Raw genomic sequence first — 23,308 nt, 5'->3', positions numbered from 1 at the left:
TTGGACGCACCTATCAATGGATTTCATTACGGATCTACCAGTATCAGCTGGGAAGACTGTTATTCTTGTAGTTGTTGACAGATTCAGTAAAATGGTGCACTTTATTGCTCTTACCGCATTGCCTAATGCTAATACACTGGCTCAGGTTTTTATTGACCACATCGTGAAGCTTCACGGGGTCCCTTCCGATATTGTTTCGGATCGTGGTACCCAATTTGTTTCTAAATTTTGGAAAGCTTTTTGTTTTCGTTTAGGGGTTCATCTGTCGTTTTCTTCATCTTTCCATCCACAGTCCAACGGTCAGACTGAATGTACCAATCAAAACCTAGAGACATATTTGAGATGCTTTGTTTCCGAAAATCAGGAGGAATGGTCATCTTATTTACCGTTAGCCGAGTTTGCCATTAATAATCGTCGTCAAGAATCCACAGATAAGTCACCATTTTTTGGTGCGTATGGTTTCCATCCTCAGTTTTGTACGTTTAGTGAGGGGGGGGCAGTCTGGGATTCCCGAGGAGGAACGATTTGCGTCTTCACTTTCATCAGTGTGGCAGAGTGTGCAAGAAAGTTTGAAGAGAATTGGTGGTAGATACAAACGTGCGGCTGATAAGAAGCGCTCTGAAGGTCCGGACCTTGGGGTGAATGACTTGGTGTGGTTGTCTACCAGAAATATCAAGTTGAAGGTTCCCTCGTGGAAATTAGGTCCGAGATTTATTGGTCCTTATAGGGTAATTAAGGTCATTAACCCGGTGGCTTTTCGTCTGGAGCTACCTCAGACTCTAAGGATCCATAATGTCTTCCACAGATCTCTGCTTAAGAGATATGTAGAACCTCCTGAACCATTGCCACTACCGCCTCCACCGGTGGTTGTTGATGGCAGTCTTGAGTTTCAGGTAGAAAAGATTGTTGATTCACGATATGTTCGCCGCTCTCTTCAGTACCTGGTGCACTGGAGAGGTTATGGTCCCGAAGAGAGAATGTGGGTGCCAGCATCAGAGATAAAGGCGGACAGACTTATTCTGGCTTTTCATAGGTCCCATCCGGAGAGGCCGGGTCTTGAGGGTCCGGTGGCCCCTCGTAGAAAGGGGGGTACTGTCACGACTGTGACTGATCCAGACAGGTCTGGGAGGAGAAGGTCGCAGCGACTTGCTACTCGCGATAGCTTGTGAGTTTGCTCTGTGGTTCAGGGTATGTCATCAGGGTTTTGCCTTGTGAACCTTTTTGTCCTGACTGGGAGTTTGTAGGCATCCTTCTCAGGTGAGTCCTGTCTGCCACTCCCAGCTACTATATTAGTTTCAGTTTCACTTGCAGTCATTGCCAGATATAGTCCTTACTTCCAGTGCTATTCTGACCTTTGAAGGAGATCGTTTGATGGTATTGCTGTGGAGCTCTCGTCTGGTGTGGACTGTCGTTATTGGGATCACCTTCTCTGCTCGTGACTGGATAAGTCTATCTATGTTTGATTGATTGTTTGTTTGTTGCTGTCTTCCCCTGTTGTTCTCCTAGACGTGAGTGATGGTGACTAGTGCTCCCATCTGCCTTTCCCCAGTCTAGTCTTGTTAGGGTGACTGAGGGTTTAGGCATCCTGCTCGCCGCACGGGTTCACACCCCGTCTAGGGTATCAGGGCAGACAGGTGCCAGCTTAGGGTTAGTCAGGGGTGACCGTTCTATTTCCCATCCGTAGATAAGGGTCCCCCTTCCCCTCCGTCTGGTGCGACACGACTGCTGCTGGGATAGCGGTCGTGACACTAAGGCTACTTTCACACAAGAGTTTCTATTTTCCGGTATTGAGATCTGTCATAATGTCTCAATTCATTGTCAATGGGGACAAAACTTAACTGAACAGAACGGAGTGCTCCAAAATGCATTCCGTTCTCATACTGGAGAGAAAACAGCAGCATGCTGTGGTTTCCTTTCCGTTATGGGATGCGGAGCAAGACGGATCCATCATGACCCACAATGCAAGTCAATTTGTTTTCTCTGCCACAATAGAAAACTGATCCGTCCCCCATTGACTTTCACTGGAGTTCATGACGGGTCCATCTTGGCTATGTTAAAAATACAACCGGATCTGTTCATAACGGATGCAGATGGTTATATCAGTAACGGAAGCGTTTTTGCTGAACCCTGCTGGATCCAGCAAAAACGCCAGTATGAAAGTAGCCCAATAGGCTTCCTCACACTGAAGCCATCAGAGAAATGCTATGACGGCTCGATCTGTAGCTCTTAGCTCTGAACTCCTGACAGCTCAAAAACACTCATTTAAAAGGGGTTGGCCACTTTCTGGGTACTGTTAACCAATGTGTTTGTGCAATGATTATATGGCAATTACTAATATATTCTTTGTTGAAATTCTGCACCATTTTCCATAAGGTATTCTCCCTTGTCTTTTGTGCTGTCCACACAGAGGTCCTGTCCGCTGATGGAGGGTCACGAGACCAAGCAAAACACCTCCATGTTATATGTTATGTCTCCTGCATTCTTACACACTGGATCTGCTTGAAACTTCCAACAGAACAAGTAGAGATAGCAGGTACGGTGTATTTGAATGGAGGAGATATCAAATGGAGGCGATTTGCCTGGTCACATGACCCTCCATCAGCAGCCATTTTATGGACAGGACCTCTGTGTGGACAGCACAAAAGACTTTGTATACAAGGGAGCATAGCTTATAAAATATGGAAAATGGTGTAGAATTTCAAAGACTATATAAGTAACTGCCATATAAATCATCTCACAAACACATTGGTCATCAGTAACCATAAAGTGGGCAACCCCCTATCAAAATAAGAATCCTTATAGCCAAATAAGAATTTAGCTATAATGGAGTGTTTAGGAGCGGGCAGGAAAGTACAGATACAGGCTGACAAAGCAGCTCCCTGACAGCTTAAAAGGGGTTATCCAGGCATTGCTAATGATGACCTATTCCCAGTATAGGTCATCATTATCACGTCACCAGGGGTCCAAGCCTCAGCATCCCCGTTGATCAGCTGTTTCAGGGAGTTGTCACACTCAGCGGAGCTCTGCTGAGTGCAACCAGTTCCCGGCATCTTTCCAAGGACAGTGCAATACAGGGCTTGGTATTGCAGCTCCATCCCATTCACTTCAATGTGGCTGAGATGCAACTAGGCCATGACCTAGGAAGAGGTCACGGCACACACAGAGCATAAGCGTCTTCTACCTGCTGATTGATGGGGGTCGGACCCCCGCTGATCTGATATTTATGACCTATCCTGAGGGGCAAGGATGTTAAACTTTTTGTAATATACTTTATTACGTAAACACATTTTTCTCTTGATGCAATGTGTATAGAGTCTTTATAGCAAAACTCTGAGCATCGCAAAGGAGAAACTTTCTTCAGTTCCACTGAATGTTGAAGACACCATTATATAACATACAGAGACTTCCAACTTGTCTCTTGTCACTACCCCAATCCCTGACTATGCTAAGAATAACTGCCCAGCACCCTGCATATCCGACTTGTGAAGACTGGAGACAGGCTCTTCTTAACAACGCTCATTTAATGCTCTACTAAAAAGACCCTCTAAATCCAAACAATAGTTTTACTTGAAGTGTGAGGCAGAGAGCCCGCTAGTCTGCAAATGCACGGTAATTGAAAACAAAAAAAAAAAAAGTTGAACATTTTCATTAAAGACCAACTGAAAAAAATATTTTGCCCAAAATTAATAGAATGCAATATAGACAAAAAAAAAAAAGGTCCACAAAAGTTCTTAATATAGGAAACCAGTATATCGGGCCCCCCCTCCATGGATCATACAATTACTGACAGTGGTTTGCCATATGGTTATCCATTAATGTCTTCATAAATGTTCTTTGAGGGTTCTGTGACTGTTCAAATTCAAAGTTACATGCAAGGCTGTGTGTATGTGTGTATTATATATATATATATATATATATATATATATATATTTGTGGTCATGGCTACGGCCAAGAGGTATCCGAAGAACCCTAGGGAGAAAACAACGGGAACAACCTAACCCAGCTAGGCGTGTCTTAGCTGACCTGACTAAACGGCTTGTTGTGTGCCCTAAGCCATGATCGTGGGTAGGCCTATAAGTGGGCATACCCTGTGGAAATGAGAAGATAAGGGAGGGAGGGTGGGGCACCTGAAAACACACACCTGTGAGTGAGGGTGTGGCTCGTATATGAAGAGCCTCCGCCCCTCCCACAAATGCAGGCTGACTAATCAGCCTTACCAACATATATATATATATATATAAATGTATTCTCTGACCTGTTTGAAAGGTACATGATGTAATCTGTAGTGAAGGTAATCTTCTTACCAGTGTCTGTATTTGTGAGCTATTCCCTCCCTTCTGATCCTAAGCTGTGCAGCTGTGTCATGTGACCAACATCTTATGTGTAGACAGTGTCTCTATGTGTTCCTATGGGAGCCTCAATGCCAGTCTCATAGGAATGAGTAGAGAAGTAACTGACTTCCTGTCCTGTGTCAGTTGAAGATCAGAGAGTTGGTCAGATGACACAGCTGAGGATCAGAAGGGAGATTATAATCACTCACAAATACAGTCACTAATGTTTATATAATTTACCTTTCTAACAGGTCAGAGAATAAACTTGTATGTGAGTGTTTCTACAGTTTTACACCGGACATAATTTTCTCTATAACTCGACCTGTGTGTGGCTGCAGCCCAGGATTTCTAGTGAAATGGCTCTGCCAGGCTCATTAACCCCATGGTGAACTAATGCAAACAGTGACAAGTGTCTCCCACAGCCATTTCTGTAGCCATATTACAGCACACTTCTAGCACTCACCCATCCCTTTCATGGCTTTCCTTAGTTTCTGGACATCATCCGCGGCATTGAAGTTTGGGTAGGGTCTGATGGTTCCTTTAGTTCCAACCTGTAAATACGTACATGTGAAACAATGGCCAGCAACAACTAATACAACATAAAGGTTGGCAGAAATGATACCAAACATTTGTGTGCCATCGAGGTGTGCCGTGTGGGATGGAATAATATTAGTAAAGCTGCACAAAGCCTAAAAATCTAAAACATATCTGTTCTCCAATATATTGAAATGCGAAAATTCTTTCATGTATATTGCATTTGAAGAGGAAATCCTAGTACATGGTGCCATGGTAATTAAGAGGTTGAGCACATTTTGGTGGTCAGGGGGTTGGCAAACCTGGTCAGACATTTAAAGAGAAGCATACTTATCTGCTTCCCTACACTGGTCCCTGCCCTCTCCAGTCTTCACTTGGGTCCTTGGATGTAAACTTCCAGTTGAGGCAGTTGTAGCCAGTCGTTGTGAATTATCAAACCGAAATCCAGGTAGAACATACAAACTCCATGCAGATTTTAGTCAGATTCTACCAGGACCCCAGTTCTTCAAATCAACAGTGAGCTTTGAAGCAAAACCTTGATGTACTGTGTATCCAACTCTTGTCATTGATGACCTATCCTTTGGATTGGTTATCAGCATACGATAGTTATGGATCCGACACCCAAGTAAATGGGGCTGAGCTGCACCTTAGCCACGTAACCGTCACTGGACTAACAGCTGGTCGGACTCCCAGCGATCAGATGCTGATGACCTATCCGGAGGATAGGTCATCATTTGCAAAGCGTCGGATAACTACTTTAACCAAAGAGGAATCTGAAGGGTTCTCTCAAAAAGAAGACCTCAGTCTTTTCATATCTCCTATTAGGAATATGGACGCCCTAGAAGCCCCACATTACCCAGAACAGAGAGCAGCTTGAAACAGGCGCTTTTTTACTTGCGGACCCAGCTTGTCTATGTACTCCATGAAAAAAGTTTGGCCGTATAGAGCTTTCTTCAGCAATAGTACCCGACTAATGGGGATTTTTTATGTTGAATCCACTGAGTATAAAAAAATAAAAAAAAAAAAAAAAAAAAAAGTCATACACACAGCCACAAAGCAATACGCACTCCACCAGGCATCGGGTTATGGAGATACTCTTCCCTAGAAGCAACATGTATGGAAACAGTAGTGCACATGTACAGGTCCTTCTCAAAAAATTAGCATATTGTGATAAAGTTCATTATTTTCTGTAATGTACTGATAAACATTAGACTTTCATATATTTTAGATTCATTACACACCAACTGAAGTAGTTCAAGCCTTTTATTGTTTTAATATTGATGATTTTGGCATACAGCTCATGAAAACCCAAATTTCCTATCTAAAAAAATTAGCATATTTCATCCGACCAATAAAAGAAAAGTGTTTTTAATACAAAAAAAGTCAACCTTCAAATAATTATGTTCAGTTATGCACTCAATACTTGGTCGGGAATCCTTTTGCAGAAATGACTGCTTCAATGCGGCGTGGCATGGAGGCAATCAGCCTGTGGCACTGCTGAGGTGTTATGGAGGCCCAGGATGCTTCGATAGCGGCCTTAAGCTCATCCAGAGTGTTGGGTCTTGCGTCTCTCAACTTTCTCTTCCCAATATCCCACAGATTCTCTATGGGGTTCAGGTCAGGAGAGTTGGCAGGCCAATTGAGCACAGTAATACCATGGTCAGTAAACCATTTACCAGTGGTTTTGGCACTGTGAGCAGGTGCCAGGTCGTGCTGAAAAATGAAATCTTCATCTCCATAAAGCTTTTCAGCAGATGGAAGCATGAAGTGCTCCAAAAATCTCCTGATAGCTAGCTGCATTGACCCTGCCCTTGATAAAACACAGACCATCACTGACTGTGGGTACTTGACACTGGACTTCAGGCATTTTGGAATTTCCCTCTCCCCAGTCTTCCTCCAGACTCTGGCACCTTGATTTCTGAATGACATGCTAAATTTGCTTTCATCCGAAAAAAGTACTTTGGACCACTGAGCAACAGTCCAGTGCTGCTTCTCTGTAGCCCAGGTCAGGCGTTTCTGCCGCTGTTTCTGGTTCAAAAGTGGCTTGACCTGGGGAATGCGGCACCTGTAGCCCATTTCCTGTACACGGTGGCTCTGGATGTTTCTACTCCAGACTCAGTCCACTGCTTCTGCAGGTCCCCCAAGGTCTGGAATCGGTCCTTCTCCACAATCTTCCTCAGGGTCCGGTCACCTCTTCTCGTTGTGCAGCGTTTTCTGCCACACTTTTTCCTTCCCACTGAGGTGCCTTGATACAGCACTCTGGGAACAGCCTATCCGTTCAGAAATTTCCTTCTGTGTCTTACCCTCCTGCTTGAGGGTGTCAATGATGGCCTTCTGGACAGCAGTCAGGTCGGCAGTCTTACCCATGATTGCGGTTTTGAGTAATGAACCAGGCTGTGAGTTTTTAAAAGCCTCAGGAATCTTTTGCAGGTGTTTAGAGTTAATTAGTTGATTCAGATGATTAGGTTAATAGCTTGTTTAGAGAACCTTTTCATGATATGTGTCATGGAACCATGAACCAGACGTACAACAAGAGATAAGTGGAAAATAAGAAGGTTTTATTGAAGAGCAAGCCGTAGCAAAGTCCGAACGGATGGCTAAACCGAAGCAGGGTCTTGCGGAGACAGAGGTCAGGAACCAGAAGGGTAGTCAGACGAAGCCAGGAACAGGAACCAACGGGGTAGTCAGACGAAGCCGGAATCAGGAACCAACGGGGTAGTCAGACGAGGCCAGGATCAGGAACCAGAAGCAGCAGCAGTCTTGGAAGCATGTGAACACAGGAGGACCAAGCAAGGAACTGAAGCCACAGACCTCATATATATGAGCTAGGCATCCAGCTCCTCCCAGTGGGAAGGAGGAGCCGCAGGGTGGGAGGCTACAAGAAAACCCAGAAACCAAGATGGCCGCCAGCACATGTCAAACGAAGGGAACAGCAAGGAGGTAAGACCATGACAGTACCTCCCCCTCAAGGGCCCCTCCTCCGCGGAGTAAGGAACGGTTTCTGAGGGAAGCGTGCGTGGAAGGCTCGGAGCAAGACAGGAGCATGGACATCTGCGGAGGGAACCCAGGAACGCTCCTCTGGACCATAACCACGCCAATGGACCAAAAACTGCACCCGGCCGCGGACCAGGCGTGAGTCCAGGATATTGCTCACCTCATACTCCTCACGATTGCCCACTTGGACCGGACGAGGCCGAGGAATCGAGGAAGTGAAACGATTACACACCAGTGGCTTCAACAGGGAGACATGAAACACGTTGGAGATCCGCATGCCAGGAGGAAGCACAAGGGCATAGGCTACCGGGTTTACCCTGCGAAGCACTCGGAAGGGACCAACAAAGCGAGGCGCCAGCTTGGGAGTGGGCACTCGAAGGTTGAGGTTGCGGGTGGACAACCATACGCGGTCTCCGACCTGGTAGGAAGGAGCGGGCGCTCGTCTGCGATCAGCCTGGAGTTTCTGGCGCTGCGCAGAGACCTCAAGGGACCTCTGGATCTGTACCCAAGAAGCACGTAGGACGGAAAGGTGATCCTCCACAGCCGGAATATCCTGGGGAGAGAATACCTCCGGTAACACGGCAGGTTGGAACCCATAATTGGCCATGAAGGGAGACGTCCCAGAGGAAGAGTTCACCGCCGTGTTCCTGGCAAACTCAGCCCAAGGCAGGAGGTCAACCCAATTGTCTTGGTGATCGGAGACATAGCAACGAAGGAATTGCTCCAAGGCCTGATTGGATCGTTCTGCGGCCCCATTGGACTGAGGGTGGTAGGCCGAGGAGAAAGAGAGATGAATCCCCAACTGGGAGCAAAAGGCGCGCCAGAACCTGGACACAAACTGACTCCCCCGATCCGACACAATCTCCTTGGGCAAACCGTGCAACCGGAAGACCTCCCTGGCAAAAATCGAGGCCAACTCTTGTGCAGAGGGTAACTTCTTGAGAGGAACACAGTGGCACATTTTGGAAAACCGATCCACAATCATGAGAATGACCGTATGGCCTCGGGATGCAGGGAGGTCCACAATGAAATCCATCCCCAGGTGTGACCATGGACGCTCCCCGGTGGCTATGGGTTGCAAAAGGCCCAACGGAAGGTGCCGAGGGGACTTACTCTGGGCACAAACGGAGCATGCCGCTACATATGCGGCGATGTCGGAACGTAGAGAAGGCCACCAGAACAGACGTGAAACCGCCCAGGACAGCTGATTCTTTCCAGGGTGCCCCGCGGCCTTGGAGTTATGGTAGGTTCGCAACAACCGAGTGCGCAACTCCTCAGGCACAAAACATCTGCCGTTGGGTCTCCCAGAGGGAGCACCAGATTGAGCCGCCAAAATCTGCTCACCCAGAGGAGAAGTCAGGCTGGTGCGAATAGCGGCCAGGATCTGATTCGGGGGTATGACCGTAGTCGGAATCGACTCCTCCCCGGACAGCTCGGAGTACTGCCGTGATAAGGCATCCGCTCTGATGTTCTTGGAGCCGGGTAGGTAGGAGACCACGTAATTAAAACGTGACAAGAACAGAGCCCATCTGGCCTGACGTGGTGTCAATCTCTTGGCCTCAGAGAGGTAGGTCAGATTCTTGTGGTCCGTCAGGATGAGAACCGGAACCACCGAGCCCTCGAGCAAGTGCCTCCATTCTTTAAGGGCCTGCACGATGGCCAATAACTCCCTGTCACCAATCTGATAGTTGCACTCCGCGGAAGACAGTTTCCGGGAGTAAAACCCACAAGGAAGCAGAGGACCCTCTGGTGTTCTACGCTGAGACAGGAGGGCGCCTACTCCCGTCTCAGACGCGTCCACCTCGAGGACAAAAGGCAACCCAGGGTTGGGATGCGACAGAATCGGAGCCGACACAAAGGCGGACTTTAGAGCCTCAAAAGCTCGGATGGCCTCGAGCGGCCAGACCTGAGGATTACTGCCCTTCCTGGTCAGATCCGTGAGAGGCTTGGCTAGCATGGAAAAGTCCCTGATGAACTTCCGATAATAATTGGCGAAGCCCAAAAAGCGCTGCAGGGCACGAAGCCCACTGGGCTGGGGCCACTGTAAGACAGCCGAAACCTTCTCAGGATCCATGGAGAACCCCTCAGCGGAAATGATGTAACCTAAGAAGGTTACCTGGGATCGGTGAAATTCGCATTTCTCAAGCTTACCGAACAGCTTGTTCTCTCGTAAGCGTTGCAACACTCGTCTGACATCCAGAATGTGGGCCTCCATGGATGCAGAATATACCAAGATGTCATCCAAATAGACCACCACACACTGCTGCAACAGGTCACGGAAAACATCGTTGATGAATTCCTGGAAGACTGCGGGCGCATTGCACAACCCAAAGGGCATAACCAAGGATTCATAATGACCGGTCCTGGTGTTAAACGCGGTCTTCCACTCATCGCCCGCCTTGATCCTTACCAGGTTATATGCCGCCCTCAGGTCGAGTTTGGTAAAGACCGTGGCCCCTTTGAGGCGATCGAACAGCTCGGAAATCAAGGGTATCGGGTAAGCGTTCTTGATCGTGATGCGATTGAGACCCCTGTAATCGATGCAAGGCCTCAACTCGCCGCCCTTCTTTTTCACAAAGAAAAATCCAGCCCCTGCCGGGGACGAGGATTTGCGAATGTGTCCGCGTGAAAGCGCCTCCCTCACGTACTCCTCCATGGCCTCATTCTCCGCTACCGACAGTGGATAGACTTTGCCACGAGGAGGAACGGCACCGGATTGTAACTCTATGGCACAATCGTATGGGCGGTGCGGAGGTAGGGCAACCGCGCGCACCTTATCGAATACATCCCGGTACTCTTCGTATTCAGGAGGCAACAGAGAGTCCGAGGAAGTACACAGCAACTTGACAGGCCCATGGATGCAACTAGCCCCACACTGCGGTGACCACGAGAGGATCTCGACCGATCTCCAATCGAAAGTCGGATTATGCTTCTGGAGCCAGGGGTACCCCAAGACCACCGAGTAGTGTGGAGACGAAATAACCTGGAGACAGACCGACTCTCTGTGAACGGCACCAATGGCCATCCCCACTGGAAGGGTCTCATGAGTCACGTGTGGCGGCAGAAGGGGTCTGCCGTCTATCGCCTCAAGAGCCAGTGGGGAACCTCGAGGCTGCAGAGGAATGGAATTGGCGGCAACGAACACTCTATCAATGAACAAACCACCAGCACCAGAGTCCACCAACGCCTGGGTCGTCACCGAGCCCCCGACCCAGGAGAGGACAACCGTGATCAGTGGTTTGTCAACACGGGAAACTGGGGACGAGGAGACTCCACCCAAGATCTGCCCCCGACAGGACCTCAGGTGCGAGCGTTCTCCCGGACGGTTCGGACATGCCAACCGAAAATGCCCACCGAGACCACAGTACATGCATCGGCCCTCGCGTCTCCGGAGTACCCTCTCCCCCTCAGACAGGCGAGCAAACCCCCGCTGCATGGGTTCACCCCCAGACAAGTCATCCCCAGGAGGTGTGGGAGGAGAGGGAGGCACGGGTGGGACAGCAAACGTAGGCGCCAATCTGTTAGGAGACCTCCGCAGGCTCTCCTTAAAGGAAGGTCTCTCCCTGAGTCTGGTGTCAATCAAAATCAGGAAAGAAATAAGAGACTCGAGCTCCACTGGTAGGTCCTTAGCTGCAACCTCATCCTTCAAGGCATCCGAGAGACCATGAGAGAAAGCAGCGACCAGAGCCTCATTATTCCAGCCCACCTCTGCTGCCAGGGTACGAAACTCAATGGCGTATTCAGCTACGGATCGTGAACCCTGTCTGATGGACATAAGGAGCTTCGCAGCAGAGGCAGCACGAGCCGGCACATCGAATACCCTCCGAAGAGAAGCAACAAAACCGGAAAACTCGGCAACCACCGGATTGTTGTTCTCCCATAAAGGGCTGGCCCAGGCCAAGGCCTTGTCCGAGAGCAGCGAGATCAAGAAGCCCACCCTTGATCTCTCAGTAGGAAAGGCATGTGGCAGCAACTCGAAGTAAATGCCCACCTGGTTAAGGAAACCTCGGCACTGAGTTGGCTCTCCCCCAAAGCGCTGTGGAAGGGGGGCAGAACCGGTCATACCCTGAAACACCACAGGCGCAGCAACAGGTGTCAGGGTAGACTCTGGCGCAACAACCGGAGCGGCAGTAGGAGCGGGCCCAGGAGCGACAACCGACCCATCGGCAACGGAAGCTAAATGAGCCGTGCGTTCAAGCAGGGTTTGCAACGCCACAGCGAACCGACCCAACAGGTGATCCTGCTGATCAAGTCTGGCAACCAGCGTAGGTAGCGAGGGTGGCCCTGTACCGTCAGAATTCATGGCTTGGTCCTAATGTCATGGAACCATGAACCAGACGTACAACAAGAGATAAGTGGAAAATAAGAAGGTTTTATTGAAGAGCAAGCCGTAGCAAAGTCCGAACGGATGGCTAAACCGAAGCAGGGTCTTGCGGAGACAGAGGTCAGGAACCAGAAGGGTAGTCAGACGAAGCCAGGAACAGGAACCAACGGGGTAGTCAGACGAAGCCGGAATCAGGAACCAACGGGGTAGTCAGACGAAGCCGGAATCAGGAACCAACGGGGTAGTCAGACGAGGCCAGGATCAGGAACCAGAAGCAGCAGCAGTCTTGGAAGCATGTGAACACAGGAGGACCAAGCAAGGAACTGAAGCCACAGACCTCATATATATGAGCTAGGCATCCAGCTCCTCCCAGTGGGAAGGAGGAGCCGCAGGGTGGGAGGCTACAAGAAAACCCAGAAACCAAGATGGCCGCCAGCACATGTCAAACGAAGGGAACAGCAAGGAGGTAAGACCATGACAATATGCTAATTTTTTTAGATAGGAATTTGGGGTTTTCATGAGCTGTATGCCAAAATCATCAATATTAAAACAATAAAAGGCTTGAACTACTTCAGTTGGTGTGTAATGAATCTATAATATATGAAAGTCTAATGTTTATCAGTACATTACAGAAAATAATGAACTTTATCACAATATGCTAATTTTTTTAGAAGGACCTGTATATTACAGACCTGTACAGCTAAAACATTGTATAGTCTAGTTCCTGTAAAACAGGTATTTCATATGGAACTACAAATTCTTACAGCTGCGCCAGTTCCGGATAGACAGCATTTGCCGACCTGCACTTGCATCACCAGTATGAGTTCACCATGGGGACTGCCATTATGTTTTTGCTTTGAACAACAAGGAATCCCTGTAGCTCTGACTGAGAAGATCCCCTGTGCCCGATGCGCCGCTTGTGGTGCAGACAATAAGCCATCCATGTACCTCTGTGGTTTACATGGCATTGCTTTGCCCAGATCTAAGGCTCAAGTCCTTACAATGGAGCAACCAACACAGAATAAAGCTTGTTATAGGATTCATATGTCTGATTACAGCAAAGTCAGATTCAGGGTATAAACTCATTCACAACCATTACAATTTATCTGCAAAACAAATATATACATATATAATATGGGCAAACTTACAACATATCCCATATGTGAATATCGGTCTGTGTATTGCTTAGAGCCTCTTGTGATTGTTAAATCCGCAACTTGATCTACTGACAATACCATGTGAATGGGAACAGCCAGAAGGCCCCCCTAACATTGCCCCTTAGAGGATGTAAGTGCCAGAAAGACTAAAATATTTTAAGGATTACAGGACGGTTTTCTGCCTGCACAACCCCTACTTATCAGAAGGGTCTCTTGAAAATAGGGAAATCGCAAAGTGTCTTCCTGCTGGAACCCCAGCGAGCACTGTTCACAGTCCATTCTTGACCACCCCTCCACTCCATGTCCTCCTAGGTGCAGTCATGCAGTAAGAAGGAAAGAGGGGCTCTAGGCTCTAGACACCCGTTGTAGCGATTCCCACTCCATTTTAGCCCCTAGTCAACCATTGTTGATCATCTCTTCTGTGGACAGGTGATGCACATGTAGGGTACCGTCTCTCCTTAAAGGGAACCTGTCATCAATGTTATGCTGTCCATACTAAAGGCAGCATAAAGTAGAGACAGGCGAGTTGATTTCAGCGGTCTGTCATTTAAAAGTTAATAGTAAGTGGTTGCCGAGAACAAACATTACAATCATTGCAGACTGGGCCTGGAAAAGAGTCCCGGCCACCTGAGAAGAGTCCTGGTTATTCCTGCTCTCCTGCTGATGACTGACAGGCTTCTACCTGGTTTTCTCCCCATCTCTCTAGGAGAGAACTGCCAATCATCAGCAGATGGGGGAGAGAGCAGGAGATTATAGATAACCAGGACTCTTCTCAGGTAGATTTGACTCATGTCAAGGCCTGAGCTGCAATGATTATGATACTTGTTCTCGGCAACCACTTCCTTTTAGCTCATGAGCGACACACCGCTGACATCAGCATTTCTGTCACTATTTTATGCTGTCCTCAGTGAGGTCAGCAAAAAGTTGATGACAGGTTCCCTTTAAAGAGACCAGCCCTAATGGATATTTGGCTTGGTTATTTTCCCTTTCATGTCTTAAGGCTTGTTAAAAAGTCTAATTTTGACTCCTAGGGAACCACTTCCACAAAGTAGCGGTAGCGAGATGGTTAGCATTAGTTGGAAGATACCGCTTTCTATAGTTGTGCTGAAGAAACGCTGGACCATAGGAGTCAAGCAAACGTGTGGACAACACAGGGCGCAAGATCACAACCAGGTATCAAGTGAAAATAAATTTATTCAAGGACAGTACCCCTTTATCAAGTCTAAAAGGAGGTGAATATATATGATACCATATAAATCATAAATATTGGTAAAACAATTAATAAAAATAATGAAATGATAAAAATGTAACACTTCATATATTAAATTTTACTCCAAGTGGACCAATGAAAAGACAGAGCAGATCTCATGGGTATATGTGCATAATAAGGAGGGAGGAGGAAGGGGGAAGGGGGGTTTAGTGTCAGAGCCTATTATAATATAATAATCTATTGCTTGGTGCTACATATAAAACAATTGTGTGTTAAATGAATGTAACAATTGAAATCCCAACTTGAATAATGTGTGCTATCATTCAAGTTTAATTAGCCAGTATGACCATGAACAAGTCCCCAAACTGGGACACCCATCTGGAGAACAATAGGCTATTCCAAAAACACCAATGTTTTTTTAGCCACCAGTATTCCCCGATCTTCAAGCAACATGACTGGCTACACCATGCGCATTGGCACAGGTTTTGCCAATACATAAATTCCCTCAGGTCACCACTTATCAGTTTTATTCATCCATCTTTACCCATACTTCTTTCCCTCCACCACTTTTCGTTTCTGACCAACATACCCTCATCCTCCCTCTTTCATCCATCTGTCCTCCCTACCCACACCGCGCACCTTCATCCACCCTCAGTGCATCGCCGAGTCCCGTTATCCCAATCCCACCCACTAGTTGGATTCCCTTCAATCAGCGCCCACCTCCCCATTCACTCTCATCCCAATCCCGCCCAGCAGCGCGATTCCCTCCAATCAGTGTGTCCCTCCACACCTTCACCCCACGGCAGCAAGCACGCGCTGTGACCATACAGCGTATTGAATGCTCCACGTGCCGGCAAGCAGTGGCTACGTCCTCCATTCAGCTGTTCATGGCCAGGTACTATCCCTCCATTACAGGTTTATGTTCTTTGACGTTTTTGGAATAGCTTATTGTTCTCCAGATGGGTGTCCCAGTTTGGGAACTTGTTCATTGTCATACTGCCTATTCAACTTGAATGATAGCACACATTATTCAAGTTGGGATTTCTATTGTTATCTGGATAGATTGGAGGCTTGGGCAGATAAGGTTTAACACTGACAAATGTTCAGGTTTGCACATGGGAAGGAATAATTCAAGTCACCCGTACATACTAAATGGTAAAACACTCGGTAACACTGACATGGAAAAGGACTTAGGAATTTTAATAAACAGCAAACTAAGCTGCAAAAAACGGTGTCAGGCAGCTGCTGCCAAGGCCAATAAGATAATGGGTTGCATCAAAAGGGGCATAGATGCCCGTGATAAGAACATAGTCCTACCACTTTACAAACCGCTAGTCAGACCACACATGGAGTACTGTGTACAGTTCTGGGCTCCTGTAAACAAGGCACACATAGCAGAGCTGGAGAGGGTCCAGAGAAGGGCAACTAAAGTAATAACTGGAATGGGGCAACTACAGTACCCTGAAAGATTATCAGCATTAGGATTATTCACTTTAGAAAAAAAGACAACTGAGGGGAGATCTAATTACTATGTATAAATATTTCAGGGGTCAGTACAGAGATCTCTCCCATCAGCTATTTATCCCCAGGACGGTGACTGTGACGAGGGGACATCCTCTGCGTCTGGAGGAAAGAAGGTTTGTACACAAACATAGAAGAGGATTCTTTACGGTAAGAGCAGTGAGACTCTGGAACTCTCTGCCTGAGGAGATGGTGATGGTGAGTACAATAAAGGAATTCAAGAGGGGCCTGGACGTATTTCTGGAGCTTAATAATATTACAGGCTATAGCTACTAGAGAGGGGTCGTTCATCCAGGGAGTTATTCTGATTGTCTGATTGGAGTCGGGAAGGTTTTTGCCTTCCTCTGGATAAACTTGCAGGATAACAGGCCGAACTTGATGGACAAATGTCTTTTTTCGGCCTTATGTACTATGTTACATTCATTTAACACACAATTGTTTTATATGTAGCCCCAGAAATGGATTATTATATTATAATGTGATCTGACACAAAAAAAAAAAAAACTCATGCACATATACAGATGAGATCCGCTCTGGGGGGCTGTCCTCATTGGTCCACTTGGAGTTCAATTTTATATATGAAGTGTTACATTTTGATAATTTCATTATTTTTATTAATAATTGTTTTACCAATATTTATATGATAATTATATATATAACCCCGAAACATGTTGTCCTTAAATAAATTTATATTCACTAGACACCTGGTTGTGATCCACATGTTTGCTCGACTCCTATGGTCCAGCGTTTCTTCAGCACTACTGTTTACCCAATTGGTGGTTTGGCTCCCGCCCAAGGTTTTTGGACAAGTCCGGCTGCACCAACCAACAACTATCTCCACCCAGCCTTCATTGTGGCTGCGCCCATATTGGTGCAACCCGGACAGGTGAGCAAACCACCTCTCTTTTGTGAAGGCACTAATGTTTGACTTACTCACCCTGTGAGCGCCTTCTCCTCTTTTTGCCAATATTTGCTCTTTGCATAGTTGACAGGTGAGGAAATCCTTTGCTATACAACACATTTTGCTGGCCTGAAGTTAGGGGGCGCTATTGTGACCTTGATAGAGGCTTAGTGACAGTGCCTGATTAAACTAATCAGTGTATAACAATAAGAAACCCAAGGTGATCAGCCTGGCAGGTGGAGGCAGCGCTCCGATAATCCATTTACAGCCAATGTAATAAAGATATTGATCGGAGAACATATGGGGAGATGTGGGGAATACTTACTGCAGCCATGATTTCCTCCTAATGGTACAACACAGATGATTAGACAGATGTCACCTGCAATAAAAGCAGATAAAACAGTTTACAAAGGGGAAACAGGATTGTATATCCACATAAGCCAGAGGCATAAAAAAGCAAGCAAAGCGTGACTGCCTGCAATCTCACACAGTGCGACCGAGTCCCTGGTTACCTATTATCACTGCAGACCTGAACATACATCATGACATCCCGTACTTACAAGGACCTAGTGCAAATAGTGATGTCGACAGTAAGACATAACTACTAAAGTACGTGAAATAATAGCATATATAAACTCTGCGGAGTGAACAGGCCCTCCTGTGCAGGTGCCAAGATTTCAAGTACATTTTTCACAAGCGCAGGGCTTATGCACATGACCGCAGCCTGCTTTGTTGTCCGCAAATTGTGGATCAGCAAAACATGGATACCGGCCATGTATGTGTTGCACATTTTTTGCGGAATGGAACTTCCAGCCCATAATAAAACAGTTCTATATTTTTGTGGATGCCATGGAATTGACATACGGGGTACTGGCCGCATCTTTTGCGGCCCCACTGAAGTGAATGGGTCTGCATCCGACCCACAAAAAAAATTGTGCGCATGAGCCCTTAGTATAATTTTTGTAATTGAAAACTTTAGTGGAGGACAGAGAGCCCCTTTAATCTCACTTCTATAACCCAATGTATTAGCACGTCTGGAATCCCTTCTAGAAAATAAGTTGCTGCTGAAACCCAGAGATTAGCGGCTATTAAAGTGGTTGGGCCACTAATAAATGTGTCCTGCCCAACAGATATCACGGTTATATCACCTTCCCCAAATACCACCATTTATCAAAACTGCCATATTCTAAAGCGATTAGCCGCCCATTACACCCTGTGGCAAATCTGTTTAGATTTTCAGTTGCTATTGGTTATGTCCTGTAGTGGAGCCTTGTAATACAGGACGCACATGCTCACAGAGCTTCCTTCCCTTCAGTAACCATTCCTCTATGTGCAGTGTCAGCTACATGTCAGGTATGGATGGATACACAGACAGGGAGATAGATAATAGAAAGATAAACATAACAATGAATTTTGCTCTAAAAAATAAATAAAAAACATGACAGACATTAGCGCAAGTTGTGTGTTATAATTCCAATTACACAGAGTATTTTAAATTAGAAGTAGAAAATGAACTAATTAATGTCACATGATCTGCCGATGTCATGACACATCTCATTAGGGCAGCTGTCCCCAACCGCCGGGCTGCGGCCCCGGAAGATTGTTTGCCGAGCCGCGGCGATCAGGGCAGTCTTTAACGCCGTACTATTGAAGGACTTCCATTATGGAAGTGCTTCATTAGTACAGGAGGACCAGGAAGCGGTGAAGGATCTGTACTCACCGCTTCCTGGTCCTCGGCTATTGGCTGTTCAGGGCTGCGCGCACAGCGTGAGGTCGCTCTGTGAGAGGTAAGTTTTTTTTTTATTTGCCCTGGGGGCTGACATAAGGGCTGATGGCTCACATATGGCTGATGGCTGACGGCTCACATAAGGGGCTGATAGATGGCTGACATGGGGGTTTGATCTGAGGCATTGGGGGGGGGGGGGGTCTGATCTGAGGTCTGATTAACATTGGGGGTTTGATTACTGGTCTGACCTGAGGTGTAATGAGAAATAATTTTTTCTTATTGTTCTACACTAAAACCTGCGTCTTATAGGGTGAAAAATATGGTACAGTGCAGCAGAGACCAGGTGCAGCAGAGACCCTAGTCAGTTTATATAGTCGTTATATATTTTAACATGCATCTTGCATTTTGCTATGCGCATGAATCAGTCAGCGCCGACTAGCACCCCCTAATCCCCGCCTACCCCCTAAGCCCCGCCCCTGGGAAAATTGTCTTGCATGAAACTGGTCCTTGGTGCAAAAAAGGTTGGGGACCACTGCATTAGGGCATGGGACTGCTGTCACCATGGGACTGCAGACAAACCAGGATTCAAGCATGGGGATAAGAGAAAATAGAAAAAAATAAAAATGAAAGAAAAAAAAAAAAAAAAAATGGATCCTCAGCATCAATTTTAAACATTTCCATCTGAGATCTTTTAGATTGGGGGTAAAAAAAAATGGATCTCAGACAGAAATGAACTGATGCTCAGGTTCTGGCTTTTCTTCTTATGTTTTTACTGGATCTGTTTCTTCTCTTTATTTTTCTGTTCTTTTGCCGGATCAGAAGAACGGAAAAATAAACTGACGTGAATGCGGCTTGACTGATGAAAATACACTTTAGAGTGAAAAGTAGTTTATGGCACAACCCTTTAATGGAGCTGGTTGAAGACTGCCACATATTTCACCTACACGACCCGTAATGGAGCATATAGACAAGGAATGTATGGCTGCGAGAACCGCTACGAGTACATTTTGAAGCAGGCTTTTTTTTTTTTTTATGTGAGAACTGAAAACAAAAGAAAATGCAGGTTCTCACATCTGGCCGTTACAGAGATAGTAGAGGGCGTTTTCTAAGCCGTAGGAAGTGTTCCTGGAATGCTTTCCTGTTGAAAACATCAGATGCAGTTCTCAATACTGAGATTTTTCCCCTCCATGTATCATAAAAAATAAATAAAGTTAAGCTGAAACAATATTAGGAGCTAAAACTGCCCGGTCACTAAACCAATAAGTGTAGGCCGTAAGATTTACAGAGGAAAAATAAAGATCATCATTACGGCACATTCACACACAGAAGGACAATCTTCACTATACTTTTCCCTGTATGACACTCCTGCTGTTAGAAATAGGCTCCATTCACACATCCGCAATTCCATTCCGCATTTTGCGGAACGGAATTGCGGACCCATACATTTCTATGGGGCCGCACGACGAGCGGCCCCGATCCGGAATTGCGGACCCGCACTTCCGATCCTGAAAAAAATAGAACATGTCCTATTCTTGTCCGCAATAGCGGACAAGAATAGGCATATTCTCTTAGTCTCGGCAATGTGCGGTCTGCAAAATGCGGAACGCACATTGACGCTGTCCGTGTTTTGCGGATCCGCAAAACACACACTGATGTGTGAATGGACCCATACTGATGCAAAATACTGACCATGTGAAAGTGGCCTTACATGCATGGCTGTAAAGTTTACATTGTGGCCGTCTTAAAGGGAACCTGTCATGTGGATATTTGATTATAATCTAACTAATTATATACAATCATTAACTACTAAAAAGTGCCTTAGATGTATTCACTTACTGGTGTGACAGATGGTTACCTCATAATATACACACAAAGATGCCGCATGCTAATGAGCTGATTTGAGTCCAGCGTGATGTCATTGAGTCCGGCGTATATTTAATTCAGAGCTATAGCCACTCCCCTGCCCACCTGCTGCTGATTCATATGGAAAATAGCTGTCATTCAGCAGCAGGTGGGCGGGGAGAGTCAGGAGCTCATGAATATTCATGACTCCTCATTATAAGCTGGAGCTTTTCAATACAAGATGTTGGCAGATTGACTGGGTCAATTAAAGAAAGTGAGCCAGCATTTTGCTAAGAGAATCAGTCACTTATTTATATTGCCCTTAGTTAGGACACCATACAACTGGCGACAGGTTCCCTTTAAGTGCTGGAGTAAAAGTGAATGATTTATTGTATTATATGAGCGTGTAGAACCAATAGGGCCATTGACTTGGACCTGAACAATTTAGGGTCCTGAAAATCAACACCGGCACTGGATACAATTTTGGCCATGTGTTCAGCGTAGGACACTGCTATGTTGGCACTATGACATTATGATTTGATAGTATTAAGGCATACTATGACTGTATTACAATTTGCATTCTTTAACCCTTTCAGGACACAGCCTAATTTTTTTTTTTTTGTTTTTCTAAGAGCCATTCCCCTCCCATTTTCTGCTTGTTTTTTTTGCGGGACAAGTTGTATTTTTTTTAATGGTATTATTTATTTGATCACGAAAGAAAGGAAATAAAATACAAATAAAAATGGAAATTCCATCAAGGTTCTTGGGCTTTTGATTTTGCAACGTTCACTAAAATTGACACAGTGACCTTATTCTGTGGGTCACTATGATTATGGAGATACCAGATTCATATTGTTTTACTTTAAAACAAAAATACAAATTTTAAAAAACAATGCCATATTCTGACAGCCATAACTTTTTATATTTCTGTCTAGAGAGCTGTGTGAGGGCTTGTTGTTTACAGGGTAGTTTTTAATGTTACCATTTTGGGGTGAATCGTGGATTTTTATTTTTCATATACCATACAAGAAAAATGTTTCAATTTGAATAATTTGGACATGGTGATAACTATTATGTATATTTTTTATATGATAAAGTATATGGAACCATTCGTTTCAATGGGTCCGCAAAACCCCCCCAAAAAACGGTTACTCCTTGTGCATTCCGTATTTCCGTTCTGCAAAAAAATAGAACATGTCCTATTATTGTCCGCATTACAGACAAGGATAGGACTGTTCTATTAGGGGACAGCTGTTCCGTTCCGCAAAATACGGAATGCACACAGACGTCATACGTATTTTTTGCGGACCGCAAAATACATATGGTCGTGTGCATGAGCCCTAATTTTTTGTTCCATTAGGGGACTTGAACATGCAATCTACTGATCACTTGTCCCATAGACTGCAATAGAATAGTATCGCCGTCTATTGGATTCTGTTCCCCAGGCTGTAATGGAAGCCGATGATTCTCTCTGCCTAACTCCACAGATTCTGCAGTCGCTATTGACCGCGGCACCCAAGAGGTTGAAGGAGTTATCCAATCCTATAAAATGTCACCCCATATGCCGGGTCCCTCACATTAAATATGCTTCCCCCGCTCCCTGTGCCGCTCCTTGTCCCCGCACCGCCATTGCCGCTTCTCCCTGTGTGCGGATGAAAACATCCGGTGTCAAGGGAGGGGGGGGGGGGGGAGGTGTCACGGCTGTAAGTGAGCAACAAGAGCCTACACAGTGAATAGCAACTGACCGGACCCAAACTAGGGAGGATAAAGGGTTCCCCCTGTCAGACCCTAAAAGCTCTCCCTAAGCTGCTATGCACATGTCCAGATCCATATGGTGGATCGAGACATGCCCGCGTACCTAAGGCTGATGACCACTGAAACCCCTAAAATAGTGGAAGGGGCACGGCCACCGGTGCCCTGCTCAGTATATGGACAGAACCGGGGTCGCCTCGGATCCAGTCAGCAAAGAAACAGAAACACACAATGTCTGAACACTTAACTGAAGGAGCTGCGGCTGCAGTGAAAACAGATCCAAAGTCAGCAGACAATATCCGAAGTACTTGCTTCAGCAGAACACAGATCCAGTGAGAAGATATCACACAGATGAAGATACTCAAGCGAGAGATACAGCTCAAATGAAAAGTATAATCTGCACCTCTACAAAGGAGGAGGGGTGATTTAAAGGCAGCGAAATCAAACACAGGAGGGACAGCTGGGAGGAAGGAAACAGAAAGTAAAGACCTCATCACAGGGGCGGAGAAACAGGGCAGAGGGAACTCCTCCAAGCTCTAGTAGTGACATCATCACAGGGGTGGAGAAACAGAGCTGTGAGAACGTCTCAAAGCTCTGGTAGTGACAGAAGGCAGCCAATGGGACGAGCCTCCGTAGCATCACCCGCGATGCTAGGTGCTGGGATGCTGGTTTTACCGTATTAAAAGAACGAGTTATGTAACAGATGAGATGATCATCAAGGATTAAACTTGGATGATGATTTAAATTAAAACATGTTGCCTCCAATTTGCCTCACAAATAGCCCCCCCGATAATCCCTTTTTTTTCCATTTTCCTTATTTGTTTAGTACAGTGTATTCCACCATACATAGACGCTCACTGTACATGAGAACATAAACTTCCTGACTCATCGTCAAGAATGCAAATAAACAGCTGTGTTGCAAACTTCAGGATCTAGGAGCTTTTTACTACGTTGGAATCATTTTACGTAAAGTGAGCTTATTCTTTTCTGTGGTTCATAATTTGCAAAGATTAGCC

General features: G+C 46.0%; 1 protein-coding gene across 1 annotated transcript in view; it reads right to left on the bottom strand.

The window, feature by feature from the left end:
• ANXA4 (annexin A4) overlaps window positions 1-23,308 on the bottom strand; it is a 93,252-nt gene that overhangs the window by 54,670 nt on the left and 15,274 nt on the right. The window contains exons 2-3 of the mRNA XM_044279287.1: window positions 17,298-17,351; window positions 4,795-4,882 (exon numbers count right to left, since the gene is read on the bottom strand). Of these exons, the coding sequence (XP_044135222.1) occupies window positions 4,795-4,882; window positions 17,298-17,306 (97 nt within the window). The 5' untranslated portion in view covers window positions 17,307-17,351. The remainder of the gene's footprint in view (window positions 1-4,794; window positions 4,883-17,297; window positions 17,352-23,308) is intronic.

Source organism: Bufo gargarizans, chromosome 2 (assembly GCF_014858855.1).
Source record: "Bufo gargarizans isolate SCDJY-AF-19 chromosome 2, ASM1485885v1, whole genome shotgun sequence".
In the NCBI taxonomy this organism is placed as follows: domain Eukaryota; kingdom Metazoa; phylum Chordata; class Amphibia; order Anura; family Bufonidae; genus Bufo; species Bufo gargarizans.
This window is presented reverse-complemented; position numbering and strand designations above follow the sequence as displayed.